Genomic DNA, 18,764 nt, shown 5'->3' on the forward strand with positions numbered 1-18,764 from the left:
AAACATAATTCTCTTACACAGAAGCTCAAACACCAAGCCCCTTTCCCAGCATTTCTACCACTCATACAGTGACACGCCACAGTTTGCTCCTTGCAAAAATATCCAGATGGCACTCGCCTCCTCGGCAGCCGCATGCAGAGGTGAAGTTGGAGAAAAATGAAAGCTGAAGTTGCCAGGAAGCCTGATAAGCAGCCAGGGATCTTTGAATGCCATCGCATTCAAAGCTTAAGAGTACTCCAAATTTCTTGCATTGTCTTCCTTAGTGCTGTTAATGTTTTACAAATGCCAGTAAACAACTAGGACAACTATCGGCAGTAGCAACAGTGCAATAAGCCGAGGAAAAAATTGCTGTTACATTGATTGCTTTTTGATGCAAAATAATAGAATAAAATTGTAAACATTCTCTGCCAATGTAACAGCTACTTTGCTAATCCCAGTCACAAAATACCACAGCACCACTTCTGCATATTGCTCTATAATGAAAAACGTGGTTTCCCTGCGTTAACGTGACTACCCAAAAATAACACATCCTATGGTGGAGATCAATATTTATCCGCAAAAATTATGTCTAGGCCGGTGCCATGTTCAAATCAGTGACCCTGTTCACATAGGAGTCACGCAAGAGTAGGTGGCTTTTAGTTCACAAGACTTGAAATGAAATGGTCACTGGAAATCACTAGAAACTCATGAAATCCATTAACCGTGTATGCCCCAATGTACCATACTTTATGCTACAGTTGCCTCAAAATGCTGATTGAAGTGCGGTAAATTTAAAGCAAATCCCACAGTTCCCTTACTGATATGCTGGAGTAAAGTTTCAGTGATGGATGGTTGGCAAAGCAATAATTATTAAAACAATTAAGTTAAACCTGAACAAAAAAATTGTTTTAGTTTTTTCTTAGTCACTTTTGTTGTCAGAAAAGACGATGCCACTAGTGCCAGCTGCATTGTACAAAAGCTGGAAGGACTGCATTTGCAAGTCCACAAGTAGAAGTAAAAAGACAATGCAGAGTCACAGAATTGGCCAGGTTATCACGTGCTGCATCAGACTCGCCTTGCAGCATGCCAGCAGTGTCAAGAGGAGAGAAAGCCTCAGTATCAAGCAACAGCAGCTTCAACAGAAGGCCTGATTGAGAGCACTTCTATGTGGAAGCCCTATCACACATGAGAAAAAAAAAAAACACAAATTTCTGACCTGTATCAATTCACAGAAGGGAAGAACAAATACCGTCGTGCAGAGCTTGTTGCAATGGCTGAAACAGGCGAGACACTCAGATACTCCTGTCAGATATTTTATGGTATTCAATACATTTTTTATGAAGCCGCCACACTGATTTTAACCCAATGTACATGAGATGAAAATACAAAAAAAAAAAAAAGCTTCTGGACACGACCCATTAACCACTTGGCCCCATTCACATGTTCTGCGTGCTCATAATGAGTGTGATATTTTCGCCCTTCAGAAGGATCCGCCCTAAAAAAAAAAAGAAAAAGGAGGATGTTAGAAATACTACTAAATGGCCCAAACAGCAGATCAGCAATCTACATGCTTTAGGACAGCTGGCAATGCCCCATTCATTAAAAAACGACAATGAACATGGGGCAAAGGATGACAACAAAGGATGAACAGCAAATGAAGTTGTGCAAGTCTGCACAAAATGCCTTCTCTGTAAAGCTGATTCTTAAAGGGACACTAAAGGCAGATATTAAGTCAAGCTAAAGTGATAGGCTAATGCTCGAGAAGGTCTAAGGCGTCAATATTGTCGTGAACAGAGCTTTAGTAATCGAGAAATTGATGTAAATGCAGGACAGGATTTCATACTTCCTTGGGACATTTAAGTACTAGCCCGATGATGTAGACACGCCTCATTATAATTATGTCACTAGTACTCAAACTCTTCTTACAAAAACATAATTGCATTGCATTATAAGACAAAAAAAGAATGCTACTTGTCCAATTCTATTCAACTTTTACAAAAAAGAAATTTAAACCCCTCCCCTACCGGGAACAGGGGTGCACGCAAAGCTTGTTCAACCCTAAGGGAAGGGTTGGTTAGATTTTTGAACGTTTGAGATGTCCAGGGGCCCACTGCCATTCCTTCAATGGAGCCAGCTCTTCGAGAGAACGAACTAAACGCGGCCTCCCCATCTGACTGCCGGGCCTGAATTCGCGGAAAACGGCGGGTGTGAGGCGAGCGAACACGTGATCACACCCTTTCCCTCCTCCGGAGGGAGGGGACGCCTGTAACTGACTGAGAGTATGGCGTGATCGCGCGCGCCAGCTGCAGGCGCTACGTGTCTACTTCTTTATGCATATAAAACCTCGCTTTAAAGGGCGCGTATGATGAACCGACAGTGGCTGAATCGGTTAGCGTGGTGGTCTCAACACAGAGGTTGGTGGTTCGATTCCGCAGCCCGACAAGCAATTTTCATTTTCGCATGGCTTGGGTTTTTTCGCACGCCAACATCAACACCGACATGAGTGAGGCCAATACAAGCTTCACTTGAAAAACTCACTGACATTACCCTTGATAACAATGCGGGCAGTCGAAAGGTTTCGTTTTTGCTTGACTCTGCACTACCCTTGCTTTCACATTTCAGTAGTTTTGTTATCGCGTAGAGCTGGCTTGCCAAAAATACACAATTGAAAGTACTAGTAGAGAACGCCACGTCCATGTGATGTAGCGGGATATCCTTATGGTCCACACCACTTGACCGAGAACAGCTGCAGTAGCGAATTCAACGCTCTGTCTTGGCTCGGTTTCTCCATGGCTGTGTGCTTGCGTTTTGCGGAAAAAACATAGCGCCATCTGTTGGGCGCCGATTTATTCACCGACAGATGTGAAGGGCGGTGATAGCGATGCAATGTCACAATTTCCTGCTCGGGGGTGGGCAATTAGAATTGCACTAAAGGTATGTGGACCCTTCAGACACGATTTTCTCTTAAAGTCTGTTCTTTGCACGAAACAAGCACCAAGAGGTTTCTGCAATGGTATTTTAACAGTCCACATTGACTTAATATTGCCTTTAGTGTCCCATTAATGCACAGCAGTTGCATTTTGAAATAAAGCATCTTTTTGTGCACAAAAACGTATTACACAAGGATGCATTAATGCTAAAGCTATTCTACATAGCATCTTGCAGTGGCTTCAGAGCTTTTGACAAAGAGTGCACCTCAGAACACAGTATGGAAGTGATGAGATAGATATACAGGGTGTTCATTTTTAAGTTTTACAGAATTTTTAGAAATCACCTGTGGCAGGTAGCATAATTTGTATCATTGAGCTGGATTATTCGATGAGGCGAACATTAGAAGCACGAGAAATAGACACACATATTCAACTAATTAACAAACATTCACTAATTAGCTTCTTAGTTAATTACTTTACGACACATATTGCAATTTACGAATTGTAGCCGGTGAGCTTGTCAGGCATATCCACTTGAAATGAATTTTCAGAATGACACCAGTTAGGAGATATGCGCCATCAAACTTGCCGTAAAAATGCAATGCACTGTCCCACTTTTCAACCAAAATGCTGTTTTATACATTGAAGCACAAAAGTAACTGGAACGCCCATGTATTTCGTCGCACATTTTGGGAAATAATTTTGGGAAATTGGTGTCATCCTGGAAATTAATTTCAAGTGGATCCGTCTTGCAAACTCACCGGCTACAATTCGTAAATTGCAATGTCGTAAAGTAATTAACTAAGAAGTTCATTAGTCAATTTTTGTTAATTATTTGCATGTGTTTTGATTTCTCGTGCTACTAATGTCTGCCTCTTCGAATAACCAAGCTCAACGATAAGAATTGTGCTACCTGCCACAGGCGATTTTTGAAAAGTCCATAAAGCTTAATTTTGAACACCCGCACTGGTGCAACAGCCAAAATAGGATTTGGAGCAATTTTTGGAGCAGGAAAATCCAAATTTGGAGCAGGTTACTAAAAAAAAAAAAACGCCGTTTTGAAGCACTAAATCCCAAATTTGGAGCAGTTTCACAAAGAACCCTTCATAAAACGCCATAAAATTTACCCTGCATAATAAATGCACCCGCCAACTTTGCATTGGATTTCTGGGGAAAAAAGTGCGTTCATTATGCGAGTATATACGGTAATTCACATTAGCAGCTCAAGTGATGGCAGGGGCGCGATCGGAGAAGGTTGTTCGGAGCGTGCGTTCAGTTTCGCCGTGCACGGTTGACCTAGGCCGCGCTCCGAACAGCTACCTCAATTGCGCCCCAGCAGTGCACTGCACGCGACTTTTCCCGCCAAACATGTGGAAAGACACAATGCATTTCTTTGCGAGTGGTTTCCTTTCGGTCTTTTTTTCTGACGATGTGTCGCGACGTTCCAGCGGTAGTTGAAACATGCAGCGAAAATCGGCACAGTTTCATTAACACAGTGCCTGTTGCCGCATGGAACCGAACCCTTGCTAGTTTTGTGCACTGCGTCGCCTACAAAGCTCACGCCGTCAGTGCCGGGTCGCTTGCTGTACCGTACAAGCGAGTTTCCTGTGGCGCATTTGTAACCACTCCGCTCGTGACTGCGTGCACGAATACGGCGAGGATCTTATCGAGTCAATGCGGCAATGGCGAACTGCTTTCGTTACTGCAAGCAATGCGCACTCCTTGTCTCCGCGAGATTTTTACTGCATATACAACACGGCGCACTGCAACCAGCAGCAAAAATATTATTTGGCACACACCACCAAACACGCGAATGTCTCGTCTGGGCATGCGTTTGGATCTCGTCTGCGCTACTGGATCGGACTGGATTGGATGGCAATGTCGAAACTGCAGGTTGCCAACGCGGCCTTTGTTTCCCACTAAAACTAGCGTAACCAAGAAATTTCGCGGCTGGTCGGGCGTTTTGGCGCAGCGTGGCGCAATTTCAACATATATAACGGTTTTGGTGCAGCTCAGCGCAAAAATACGAAATTGTATCAAAATGGCGCAGCTGTTGCACCCGCTATATAACGAGAAGAAAGAAAACTGAGGGGCTCTATTTTTGTTCGTCCCAACAAAGAAACCAAGGAAAGCATACGGGAGAGAATAAGCTGTAGTTTTAATTGTAAAATGTAAGAATAAGGAAAAGGTGAATGAAAGTGGGCAGGAAGACAACCTGTTGCCAGTGGGAACTGAACCCACATCTTTCGCATTACGCGTGCGATGCTCTGACAATTGAGCTATGGCAGCTGTCCTCCCTTATTTCTTCTAGAGTATCTTTGTAGTAGATTTGGAACATTCTTTTAACTGCAGGCGTCACATAGTATGCGAGCTTCGGAGCAAGCAACTGGCCAATAAACCCTCTTATGCTACATTATAGCATCAAGGTTGCCAGAATCGAGACTCTTGCTATGCAATGAGTGAGAAAAACGGGAACCGAGGGGCTCAATTTTTTTTGTCAGCACCATCATCATCATCAGCCTATATTTTATGTCCACTGCAGGACGAAGGCCTCTCGCTGCGATCTCCAATTACCCCTGCAAATTTCCTAACTTCATCATCCCATCTGGTTTTCTGTCGACCTCGACTGCGCTTCCCTTCTCTTGGTATCCATCCTACGCATTACATGGCCTCCCAGCTCCATTTCTTCCGCTTAATGTCAACTAGAATATCGGCTATCCCCGTTTGTACTCTGACCCACACCGCTCTCTTCCTGTCTCTTAACGTTAGTCCCAAGATTTTTCGTTCCATCGCTCTTTGTGTGGTCTTTAACATGTTCTCGAGCTTCTTTGTTAACCTCTAAGTTTCTGCCCCATACGCTAGCACCAGTAGAATGCAATGATTGTACACTTTTCTTTTCAACGACAGTGGTAAGGTCCCAGTCAGGATTTGGCAATGCCTGCCGTAAGCACTCCAACCCAATTTTATTCTGTAAATTTCTTTCTAGTGATCAGGGTCCCCTATGAGTAATTGACCTAGATAAACGTACTCCTTTACAGACTCTAGAGGCTGACTGGCGATCCTGAATTCTTGTTCCCTTGCCAGGCTATTGAGCATTATCTGTCTTCTGCATATTCATCTTCAACCCAATTCTTACACTATATAAGTCAACAACATATAAGCAGACAAAGAAGCCAAAGAAAGCATAGGGAAAATTATGCAGGGTGTCCTAACTATCATGCACCAAGATTTAAAAGTATACAAATACCACGCAGCTGGACAGAATCAAGATAATGTTTTCCATCGCTTGGAGATACTCAGATAATTTTTTGCATTCCACATAATTACATAATTAGTATTAATCAACTTCTCGATTATTATAATTAGATGAAAAGTGTAAATGAGAAAATTGTAGAGCAACATGAAAAACTCTCAATACAGCTTTCTGTCGCTCAATATGTGCTACATAAAAGTGTTTTTCCGAGCATGAAAGAAGCTTGCGAATACATGCAAAGTGCCTCGAGTGGCCAGCCGCGTGGTAATTTTGAGTGTATTCGCGGGGTTCTTTCATGCTCAGAAAAACATTTATGTAACGCGTATTGAGCAACAGAAAGCGGTATCAGGAGTTTTTCATGTTGCTCTACAATTTCTTATTGACACTTCTCATCTAATTATGATAATTGAGAAGTTGACTAATTAAGACTAATTATGTAAATATCTACAAAGATTCCACAGCTACATTGGTTCTCTACAAGAAAAGTAGAAATTTACCTGTCAAGAAAGAGGTCAGGCAAGGAGACAATCTTTCCGATGCTATTCACTGCATGCTTAGAAGTATTCAAGCTCTTAGACTGGGAAGGTGTGAGTGAGGAGTGAGGATCAACGGCAAATATCTCCGCAACCTTCGGTTTTCATATGACTTTGTCCTGTTCAGCAACAGTGGGGACGAATTACAACAAATGATTGAGGACCTTAACCGAGTAAGTGCAAGAGTGGGGTTGAAGATTAAAATGCAGACGACATAGATAATGTTCAATAGCCCTGGCAATAGAACAAGAATTCAGAATCGCCAGTCAGCCTCCAGAGTATGTAAAGGAGTACGTTTATCTAGGCCAATTACTCACAGGGAACCCTGATTATGAGAAGTTTACAGGAGAATAAAATTAGGTTGGAGTCCATACGGCAGGCATTGCCAAATCCTGACTGGGACCTTAGCACTGTCATTGAAAGAAAGGAGTACAACATATGAGGCAGAAACTTTGAGGTTAACAAAGAAGTTCGAGAACAAGTTAAGGACCACACTAAGCGATGGAACGAAAAATGTTAGCCTAAAAAAGAGAGTGGTGTGAATCGGAGAGCAAACGGGGATAGTCGATACTGTAATTGACATTAGAAGAAAAAAATGGAGCTGGGAAGACCATGGTAGGATGGATAACCTGTGGACCACTAGAGTTACAGAATAGGTACCAAGAGAGAAGGGAAGCGCACTCAAGGACGGCAGAAAACTAGTTGGGGTGATGAAGATAGGAAATTTGCAGGCATAAGTTGGAAATTAGCTAGCGCAAGACGGGGTAATTGAAGATCGCAGGGAGAGGCCTTGGCCCTGCAGTACACAAATACAGGCTGATGATGATGTAACTATGTGGAATGCAAAAAATAATCCGAGTATCTCCAAGCGACAGCAAACATTACCTTGTTTCTGTCCAGCTACGTGACATTTGCATATTTTTAAATCTTGGTGCATGATAGTTTGGACACCCTGTATATGAATTTGTCAAAAGAACCAAAGCTTTGAATATCTAAACACTGGCATACAAGTGCATCTAATTAAGTCATAAGTGCAATTCTGAAATACTGTTCTAAAAAAATCAAAAAACAAAACAAAGTCAGTAATTGTAAATTAGATTCACATTCTAGCCACCTTGCTATTCTTTATGCTTAAATGTGTAGATATTATGGCACTTGTAAAAGGCAAGAAAACTATCAGAAGAAAGCTCTCATATACAATTAACAAAGTAAAATTCATGGAAAAGAATCAACTTTCAGGCATGATGTCACAGCACTGTGTACTGCTTTCAAGCCAGGCTCAAAGATACCACACATCTTTTGGCTCGCTAATTTATCACAGCAGACCCTGAAATCCCACACCTTTGTACTACAAGTCACCTGAACACTCAAAAATTCAAGTGTACCAGTCAACTTACTATGCTTGACAGCCATTGGTGTCCTTGTTCCTATTATTTTTATTTTTACCCCATATATGCTCTACATGAACTGCAAACCAAAGCTGCGCTATGAGTAAGAGTAATGTTTAATTTAGATGGTGCAAAGAAACAAGTTTTACAGCAGCATTCAGCCATTGTTACCTACTTCTCATAACATTCACGGGTAAGGTAGTAAACACTTAGCAATGTGCTTCAACTAAAACCCAGGCAAATGACCAAAGTACATTAAGACATCACTGAAAAGTTTAAATCGAGCGTCAATTTCGTACAGTTGAAGGCCCATTGCCAGCTGAATTTAGACTTTCCCATTTTACTTGCCTGATGTTAAACCTACGTTTCACGATTAGGATAGAAGAACAGTATCTTCATAACTTACCAACTTGCTTACGGCACTTTGGCTTGGTGTAGATTTCTTCCGCATCATCTAGTACTAGGTTCATATATTCATCAAAGCCCTGGAAGCATGTTAATATAAACCACCTTAGCTTTCACTGCATAGACACAAAGACTACAATAAAACAGATCATGTATCTAAGTCGCTATAAAACTGACAAAGAGAGTGGTGCGGCTGACATTTGGCCAAGGACACCAGAAATGCAACAGCTCTTCTACAGGGCATTTTAGAAAAGCACTAAACCCAAGATGTAGCAACAAAGCCTGTTTCAAAGAGTGCAAATTTATTAATGTTCACATGGCGATACCCAGTGTCGATACAGAAGTGTTGAAAAGCTACCTAAGGGCATTCTTCCTACTATTTATGCACTAAGTACTGGTGAAGTGACTGGAGGTATTTTCCAAAAGAAGATTTGAAGAAGCCAGGGTTAATTAACACAACAGTGTTTTATTCAAAACATTTCTAGGTGATGTAACAGCACAAAATAAGATTCTACACGTGACTGACTTCACTTTGCCACTCACCAGAAGCACCGAAATTCTGGATTTCACATTAAGTGATTGGATGTATGCCCACTGAATGAGCTAAAAGTAGTGACATTCCTCCTCTCACTGCATGCCCCTTCCCTTGCCACTCGCACTGTCAGTTTGCTCTTTTTGATCAGGGCGATTGCGAATCGCAGCACTTGTGATCACTCCGATATCAAGATTCGCAATCACCGCGATTGCAGGGCAGCTCCCTGCGATAAACAGCTACTGTCATGGCGCTGGTGCTAAAAGAGCGAGAAAAAAAAAGTGCAGCCGGCAGCGCGCGGCTGCTCGCGCACTTGTTTTTGCAGAAACAGTGCCAGCACAGCTACATGACTCCACTCCATCAACAGGCAAGCACGAATAAACTACAGACCTCCTTGCCTGCCCTCACTTGCCGGCTCAGGCAGTGAGATAAAGAATGTCACCACCTTTACTTTTATTCAGGGGGCCTGACTGGGTGCGGCTGTTGGCGGCCAGAATACAAAAGCTACTTTTACATAATCTCCGAAAAAAACCACATAATGTTGTGCAGTGTATTATTGAAATTAACGTATTTAGCCCACTTTCCCTACTACAGATTGTAAATGAAGGTGTCTTCAGCAATATGGTTTGTCACTACATTGTTTAAATGCTTATCGCATCAACGTTGACAGTCATAGTAAGATGGGTTCTGCTGAATTTGTTCTTGCTGCAGCAGCAATGAAGACAATGATGTCGGTTCAAATAACTTTCATACTGGCGTTGCTTGTGACCAGTGACAGAGCAGCGCCAGCTACAAGCATCATCACTATAACCCACGTGATGCATCACGAGCAACCAGTTGTTGCAGACAACGCGACAAAGCAGAGCAAAAGTGAACCTCTGCCATAATGTAATAGTGATAGTTACTTTACAGAATGTTAAACAAGTTCAACAGAGGTAATTAACAGCAATATCAGCTAGTGAAGTGCTGACACAGCTATAGGCTGCACTACTATGCTGCAAGTTACAAGTTGAGAAACACTGAATGAAACCTATGCTTCAGGATGTCTCAGGCTGGAACCACGTTCCAGACTGAACAGTCCTTATTGACTACTGAGGATAACTTCAAGCCTCCATCCTGTGAACCAGTTCTTTAGTGGTATAAGCTCTAAGCAATCGAGAAAAATGGGTACAGTGAATAAACACATAAGCATTCTCCACAGCAGCATGTGGTGGTCTCTTGATGCACCTAAGTGCAAGGGAGTTCTTTTTCTTTTATAAACTTATGTGCACAACTTTAACTCTGCTATTCAAAATGTGTACACTTGACGACCAGCATTTCGCTGAAGAAGTCCACACTTCCTTACTCCCAAGAAAATAATGTATTGCTGTACTTTCCTTGCTTATTCATTCACTATTAGCATATTTAGCTGTTAAGAGCAAAAATGCAGCTCCCAGAAAATAGTGTAGCAATTAGGGCACCCCTTCCCCGAACTGACGAAGAAGTTAGCATCTTATGCATTACAATGCAATTACCACACCTTGTGCATCAAAATCACGCCATTTACCAAATGCTTACCAGTTTCACAACAAGGTTTCTGGTGGGTATGTAACTATGGAAATGATTTACTCAAATGCGTCACCACTGTTTAAATAAATTTGTACCAAACAAGCACAAAAATATTTCTACACACACACCTTGAATCACACACAAAATTATCCATCTAAGACACAGTATATAAATAGTTTGAACTTACGATAATGTGGCCCTCAATTCTCAAGTGAACATTTTCATACAGCCAAACTTGGATCCGTGCTCTCTGCAAGCAAAACAGTGACACTGTTGACATGGCCCAAGTTTACTCTTATGGCATTTCAACTAGTTGCTTCTAAGCACTCCAGCAACTTAAAGAAGTTGTGAAAGAAAGAATTCAAGCTGTATTTGGAGGACACACTCATAACTGTGATAACCAGTTTTTTTTACATAGTTTAATTCTTTAATTCTGGGGTACATGCCAAAGCCAAGGCATGCAGTAGTGGGGGAGTCCGGATTAATGCTGGCCACCTGGTGTTTATTGTGCCCCCAATGCACGGTAAACAGCCGTTATTGGATTTCGCCACCATCGAAAGGCGACCACCAGGGCCACGTTTTGATCCCCGCCCTCGGGTTTAGCAGCGCAACGCCAAAGCCACTACACCATCACGGCTAGTGTTTCCTTACAAACACTGGGGTCTCATAATAAACCTTATTGCTGCTGTACACCTTTGTAGCAATGCCAGCGTATCCTGAAGCAACCAGTCTAGGGTGCCATAAAGCTTAGCACAGGGCTGAAGATGCACACACATTGAACAACTTCGAATGAAACCACACTGCTTTGTTCTACAAATCAATTCTCATTGTAATGGTAGGTGTGTTCTAGAATAGTTCATTGTTGGGCTAGTTGGTTCTGCATAACTGAACAAGTAACTCAGCGCAATATAAAAGACAGAAACAAGAAAGAGACAAACAAGGACAAGCGCTTGTCCTTGTTTGTCCCTTTCTTGTTTCTGTCTTTTATATTGCGCTGAGTTACTTGTTCAGTTATGGTAGGTGCGATTGTTCCAGGTCAAAGCTACCTACAATAGTAACAGCCATCGTTTACAAGAAGTCCCCTGCTGATAACCTGAATTATCCCAGCAATAGTTGACTACAGAATATATTTCAGCAAGCTCGCAGAACCACACAGCCATCTGTTATCAGGTTGCGTCCTGTATCGCTGTAAAACTGCTGGTTATATAAATATTTTTTTTAACGCTTTGCTTAAAGGGATACTGAACAAAAATTTGAAAAAATGAGGGAAGCATCGAAATTCGACTTTGAAGACGCGGCTGTTCCGATACGCAGTATTTATTTCACATATTTTTAACGGATGTCTGTATTCTTGGTGGATTGTGAGCGCACAGCGGCTGCACGCCGACCGCCGTGACATCATGTGTACCCGCTTGCAGCAGCAGCAGCAGCAGCAGCAGGCGTTGTAACAAGGCGTTAAGTTGTTTCGAAATTGTTCGCGTTAAATTTCTGAACTCTGTACAAAGAGGGCGGCGATTTGCATGTTGTGTCGACAATATACACACGCCGATACAGGCAGTTGACCCTTGCGCAATAGCGAGCGTACGCATGAACGCCTGTGGCGTCCGTTTGGCGTCAGTCCACCTTTTACTTGCACGAGCTGTGGTGCATCCACTGCGGGCGCTATATGAAGCTCTCCCATAGCGTTACGCGGAAGTTTCATGACCAGATAAAAAATATTGAAAAACCCTGCTACTACGATTCCACAGCACCCTTTTAATGACATGCCGCAGCTCTGCAGCAAAGCAGGGCTTGTCTGGTAGTCACTGTCCTCGAAGTGTTCGAAGCACAGAAAGTCTCGCAGCGCGAATCCATATCCTTCGAAGCTTCGGCTCAGCCGGAAAGGTATTACACGGCTTGTCTCGCCTGACAGTACTTTTTTCACACCCTTGCGCGCAGCAGCGTAGAGGCATTCTCCTGCATTGTGCCAGGTGCTTCACTGATCACATGAAAAAACAGCACACAACACAAACGGCGATATAGAAGACTTGGGAACAAGCTCCACCTACGAAAACAGGTATGCGGCCGCAAGCGACTGCACAGTTGAGACGTCGTTCGCTGCCGTTCGGCGCTGTCCATGGGGGTGGAGAGACACAGGCAATGGCTCACACACCGGTATCCCGCAACCCCCCCCCCCTGTTGCTAGAACCAACTCAGTTTCGCAGCTCCGCACGTTTTTTCCGAGCGTTAAAGAAGCTCATGAATACAAACCAAATTGCCGCTCGAGGCCTTTGCACATATTCACGGGCTTCTTTCACGCTCAGAAAAACTTATGTAGCACGTATTGAGCAACAGAAAGCTGTATTGGCAGTTTTTCATGTTGCTCTACAATTTTCTGATTTACACTTTTAATCCAATTATAATATTTAAGAAGTTTATTATTAAGGCTAATTATGTATTTAGGTGGAATTCAAAAAATAATCTGAGTATCTGCAAGCGACAGCAAACAACATTACCTTGGTTCTGTCCACCTACGTGGCATTTGCATATTTTAAAATCTTGGTGCACGATAGTTGGGACACCCTGTATAAGCTATGCATTTCCTTGGAGAAAGTTGTATTGCATGCACGCTGGCCTACTCCCAAACTTAAGTTGGCCCCCGTCCCAATTTGAAGTTTGCCCGCACCGAGATTTCAGCTGATCCATGCCCAAATTTCTTTGACCCACCCCTACTATAAGCTTCCCCATGCATTTTCTATGGAGCCCAATGTATCCCTACAAGTATTACCTCTGATCCATTTCTTTAATTGTTCCTTATCTCTTGTAAAGCGGCCAATCATCTACATTTATACTGTAATGATTCACCATTTTAAGTTCGCAAATTGCGCATTTTTGTACAGATACAAAGCATTACACTTTTCGCGTGACGGACCTGTGGTACTCGCCAAAGAATGTTCATGCATTAAAAGTAGCGTTTAGCCGACAACTTGCAGCCACTTTTACAACCCTCTGCAAAACACGTCGACATACTGCATGCTCGACACAAGCCAGGCTTCACACCTCTGCAGACCAGCGCGAGCTCCTTATACTCAAACCTCCAAACGAACTTCTGCAGGACGCAGCCACAGCGAAGAAGACGCGCAACCGGAAGCACTGCCGGTAGCGCAACACGATCGCAGCGCCGTTAGTTCTCGCGCCTCCGCCATGGGGCCCACGTGTTCAGCGGAGCTGCGAAAATGAGCTGCTCTATTCACGACCTACTGGAACTCCAGACCTGCACAGATATCCGGCTTCTATGGGAGCCGCTTATGCCCACTCTCGTTCAACCGGTGGCCATAGGTGGCGCTTTTATAACCTGTTCGTCTGCTACTTGACGGGCGGCTGGGTGGCGCTTATTTATTTTCAATGAAGTTTTTACTCACTGACTCGAATGTGTGCGCGCCTGCTCTTTTGCTGTGGCGGACTGCTAGCACATGTGACAATTTCTTGCAAAGACAACAGCTAGTATGTCAAAATTATGTAAACGTAATAACGTGTAAAATAGTACACGAATTCTTTCTAGGTTTGCCATTATGTGCAAATTTTGCACTGCTCCACACAAGAAAAAAAAGTGAACTAATCGAGTGATGTTTGCATGTTCGTTCGGTCCGCCAAATATGCATCGCGAAGCTTTTATGAAACTGAAAACTGATGCTAGATCCCTTGCTTTCTTCCGACTTGCATGATGCCACACAGGAGCATACCATAATGTGATCGTTTACGTTATCCCATCTGTAATTACCTCATGAAAGCTGCATGCAGCCAAGGCTGAAGTTACATGCTTTCTGCAGCGTCTGCAGATTCTTGCTGTCTGTGTGGTCTGCGTATACATATCGTCTGCGTGATTCTTTTAAATTTCCTCGTTCATATCAATATATCAAGTTTTTTTATTATTGTAGTTCATTATTACTCCATTGCACTATATTTTATCCTATGAATCTTCTTGTAATCACATTTTTTCCCCTACTGCGAAAGCAACGGAAGGAAAAGTTGTCTGCCGGCTGTACTCGTTTTCCTTTGTTGCACAGCTCTTCCTGCTCTATCTCGTGATTGAAATAAGAAGCAATCATTGGCAAATTTTGTTTTCTTTTTTATTTGCGTGAATTTAGGCATTTGCAAACAATGTAAACGCTATGTGGCTGCCGAAATAGCGGCACGAGTGCTGGAACAGATCACAGAAGCTGACGACAGCGAACAGGTTATAGCTAGCGCCACTCTGCTCGTACGGTCTATTCCTAGCGGCAAAAGTGGTGAACTAGACCAGGCGTGCTGGAGCAGGGAAATCTGTGCAGGTCTGGAGTTCAGTAGGTCGTGGTTCGATTAACGTTGGGTATCCAGTACAGATAACGTCACAGAAACGTCACTTCTAGTTCGCGGTGCCGCCGCTGAACGCGGTATTTCGCGAAAAAATGCAATAAATTTACTATTTTCCGTTAGTTTCTTCCTGAAAACAAAGTTGTGTCAACTAATTTCAGCACTCAAGCTTTTATTTAGGCTACAAATCTCGGCGGCAAAAGTTTTGTTCAGTATCCCTTTAATGATTTACCCATTCCTTCATGGGCCCTTTTGACTAATACGTTGTATGGTTTCTTGCCATTTTTTCTAAGGTTAACATCCGTTTCTTCTGCCTAATTCAATTGCACCGAATAACAGTAATATAAACAGAGTAACTCTGAACTTCTAACATTACAATTCAGAAAAGCAGTCCTAAAATGCGGCACATTAGAAGCCTCTGGATAAGTTCATAGTACTGATGTCACAAGACTAAACATTACCTCCTACAAACAACTTTAATACTTACATTCTGCAGATATCTGAAGATCAGGTTCTGAAATGAAAATGTCAAGGAAGAAACAGCAACGCAAGTCCTGCGCAAGGTTACCTCGTAGTCAAACAACACAAACCGCTGAAGGTTCAGTGAAAGAGTAGCTACTCAAATGGACATGCACAGTTAGGGTGGCAGTAAAGATACTTCAATAGACCTAACCAAACTGGCTTATCGCAGATTCGCGAGGGCTGCTAGCGCAAGTCCTCCTAACCAAGACCTAACGTTCTTGACGAGAATAGACAAAAGGCCAAAGCCGGAAAATCGCCTGCGAGACTTTCATGGCTTCACACAGAAAAAGGATACGATAGGTTGCACCATAACCTTCTGGACTTTCTGCCCCGGGCCTCCTTTAAACGCCATTTTGATTGATATTGCAATTAACCGTCCAACAAACTTTACGAATTCTGTACGCAAAACACACGCGACCAGCGCCAACTTTGGGGTTCGAATTGCTCTCGATGCCGATAGCCTGTAGCTTGGCCTGTAGTGCAAAACCCATAAAACCGATCGAACTCTCTGCTACATAGGCTTAATTTTTGCTTTGTGTGCAAAATAAATAATAAATAGCAGCAATATTTTATTAAGTTAAGTAAATTGTTAGTAAAGTTAGGTGTATTCTAACAAAATTTAATATAATGGTCTAGTTTGTTCGAGCGATGACCGACACGGAAAAATGGCGTCGCACAAAATTGTTTCCCCGCTGCCAGTTGTTTCGAACGTGTTCAACCATTAGTACAACAAAGCGGTGCAGCCGGCGCCGGTATTATCTGTAATTGGTGCTACAAATAAATGAAATAGTTGCCACTACTGACTTATAGGTATGTAGTGTAGCAGATGTAGTATGTATGATTCTGTTGCTAACAGTCAGTTCTGAAGCGTTGTTTAGGTTTCTCGTAAAAGCTGCTGAAAAAGGGTATGGTGCGTGTACTGTTGCTGCAATTCCTGCTTTCCTTTATATGGTTTTGAATGTCGAGCTACAACCTGCATAGCTACGATATTGCTTGTGTAGCAAATTCTCTTCAGCCTCTGCGATGCTATGCACTCTCGGCGCGAAAGTGTAGTGTATTTTGAACTGCTCGGACATTTCGTGGTGTGACGTGGTGGATATGCAATATGAATTGTGCGTTAAGTCAGGCTTTTCCTCGACGAAGGACTGTAGTGACTACTGTTCTGCTTCATCAGTTTCGTAAGCTCATTGCGTGTTTTTATTCCTTAATTGGCATGTTACTTTCATTCCTTTCGTCACTCATTTGTTAAACGAAGCGTTCAGCCGTTCTTTTAGTTAACTCGTGCTGCAAGGACATTGAAAAGAGTGTGTTTGCAAACAATTGGAAGAAGAAAATAAGAAGGCGTTTCGTTTCGTATTGAAGAAGGAAAACTGAGGAATATGAACTGAAAGAAGTTGTACTAGCTGCCAAAGCTGAGATGAAGTGAATGCAGTCAATCTGCTTTTGCAAACATTAGTTGAAATTTTTGCTCGAGTTCACATATACACCATTAATTGTTATTACCAATTACCAGCTTTGTGTGTTTGTACACACATATACATGCCCATTATTATAATGCCTGCATGCTGTCTTGTAAAACAATGAAAAGCTTACAATGGAATGGCTTCAAATAAAGCATTCAGCCAGTTGTTATTCACTATTTGGTCGAATTTTGTCTTCTGCAACTGTTCAGTTATCAATTCCACTCATCACAATGACTGTTCTAGTTCACTGCAAGCATTTAATCTAAATCTTGAACTTTACGCTGGGCAAAGAATTTTGCCGCACTAGTGAAAAATGAATGATTCAAAACTAATGTAAGTTTAAGAAAGGTTAGAATGGCTTAAAATTCCAGCACGCTTTTTTCCTCAGAAGCAAAGCTAAGGATTTTGGTACTACCTTAATCATTGCAACACGCTGTTTAGTGGACTGTGCCAATATTCTTTTCCTGTAACTAGAAGCTCTCATTTGCAGACAAAGTTGGTGCCATACAGACCCCAGCACATTTGTCGAGAGCGTGCGAGTTGCGCACACAAGTGTACTTTGGACATTCGCAGCCAGATTGGCAACAGGCCATGGCTACTCTCACTGCTTGCTTAGCTGTGGCTAGCACGGTTACCCTCAGTGGCTCCACCTTTGTCCAGGCAAGCCACAGCAGTTACAAACGTGTGAAACAAAGCACGCGTCATTGCCACACATGAACGATCACCCGCCATAGCAATAATATTTACCACGCAGCAAACGGCGTAGGCAGTGGTCAGTAAGATGTAAGTTGCTTCAATCAAGTAGCCACCAGCAGGTTTGCAAGCAGTTGGGAGCACACCGTTCCCACACTGTAGACTAGTGTGCTAGAGGTTGTACATGCATAGTCATGTTTTGTGTGTCTTTTATTCCATCTTTTTCTTTTTTACAGCATAATTTATTCAGAAGATAGTGGAACAAGAACCTACAAGCATGAGATTTTCATGGACACTAGGCTTGAGCGGGGTATTTTTGGCCTACATACTGCACTCCATGTGGACACTGTACACATTGTACTACCCAAAGCGCTGCGCTAAAAATGAGATTTGCATCAGACCTACATGGAGCAGTGAATCACGATTTCAAGTAAGGCTAGCAAGATCCATCTTTTCTATGGCCATGTTTCCAAACTGTATACATTTCTCTTGCCTCAGCACCACCATGTACACTGTACAAAGCAAGCTGTTGATTGCCCTTGCCCTCTAAAGCCTGTAATGCTATGTGTGTGTGTGGCAGCATGAAGACAAAGGTTGTCAGCAACTATTGAATTCCAGAAAACTTATACAAATGCCCTGCTGCACATTTTTTGCCATGATAACAAAATTTGTTGTTGCTATTATCTTTTTTTTTTATTTCGAATAGAATTTTAGGTTACATGGAATTCCATATAAATATTTAAGTTTATGCACAAGCTCTCAAAAAAAAAAAAAAAATACTACAGCCTGCTATGAAAAGTGCAGCATGTAACTTTACGAATTACCGGGCAAAATATAAAATTCAGGCTTAAAGTATTGTTTACATGTGATAATCAAGATGAGGTATACATTTCACATTGCTTGCGATATTTAAAAAAAAAATAACAAGATTAGTAATAATAAAGGCAGTGTAAAGCACAGACACTGTTTGCTGGAATACGAGGTGTACCTACAACCTAAAGCTTCCATGTCTTGTTGGGTAACGAAATATAATTTTCTGTAAGTGGCCCCAGATTTTTCAAATTGCATACATTTTCTGCATCTCTAGTTAAAATTTTACACTTAACTGATAGCTATATTTACGTATGCTGATTATCCGGGACTTTTCAAAAATATTCGCACTTGGTGACCCATATGTTGCATTATA

General features: G+C 42.3%; 2 protein-coding genes across 2 annotated transcripts in view; one reads left to right on the top strand and one right to left on the bottom strand.

The window, feature by feature from the left end:
* Positions 1-1,276: 1,276 nt before the first annotated feature.
* LOC119436172 (small nuclear ribonucleoprotein E-like) lies at positions 1,277-15,886 on the bottom strand. Its single transcript, XM_037702939.2, has 5 exons — positions 15,718-15,886; positions 15,388-15,414; positions 10,756-10,818; positions 8,490-8,568; positions 1,277-1,474 (listed from the first exon to the last, which is right to left on the bottom strand). Exons 1-5 carry the CDS (start codon positions 15,772-15,774, stop codon positions 1,416-1,418), a joined length of 285 nt encoding a protein of 94 aa, XP_037558867.1. The 5' UTR covers positions 15,775-15,886; the 3' UTR covers positions 1,277-1,415.
* A 192-nt stretch (positions 15,887-16,078) lies between these two features.
* LOC119436170 (cleft lip and palate transmembrane protein 1-like protein) overlaps positions 16,079-18,764 on the top strand; it is a 73,333-nt gene continuing 70,647 nt past the window's right edge. The window contains exons 1-2 of the mRNA XM_037702935.2: positions 16,079-16,232; positions 17,815-18,008. Of these exons, the coding sequence (XP_037558863.1) occupies positions 17,856-18,008 (153 nt within the window). The 5' untranslated portion in view covers positions 16,079-16,232; positions 17,815-17,855. The remainder of the gene's footprint in view (positions 16,233-17,814; positions 18,009-18,764) is intronic.

This window comes from Dermacentor silvarum, chromosome 1, assembly GCF_013339745.2.
Source record: "Dermacentor silvarum isolate Dsil-2018 chromosome 1, BIME_Dsil_1.4, whole genome shotgun sequence".
Taxonomy (NCBI): Eukaryota; Metazoa; Arthropoda; class Arachnida; order Ixodida; family Ixodidae; genus Dermacentor; species Dermacentor silvarum.

Coding starts and splice junctions, on each gene's coding strand:
- LOC119436172 (XM_037702939.2), bottom strand. CDS start 15,774: ATGGCGTTTAAAGGAGGCCCGGGGCAGAAAGTCCAGAAGGTTATGGTG. Junction 15,415..15,717: donor AGGTTATGGTGCAACCTATC/GTATCCTTTTTC, acceptor TTTTCATTTCAG/AACCTGATCTTCAGATATCT. Junction 10,819..15,387: donor TCTTCAGATATCTGCAGAAT/GTAAGTATTAAA, acceptor TTTTGCTTGCAG/AGAGCACGGATCCAAGTTTG.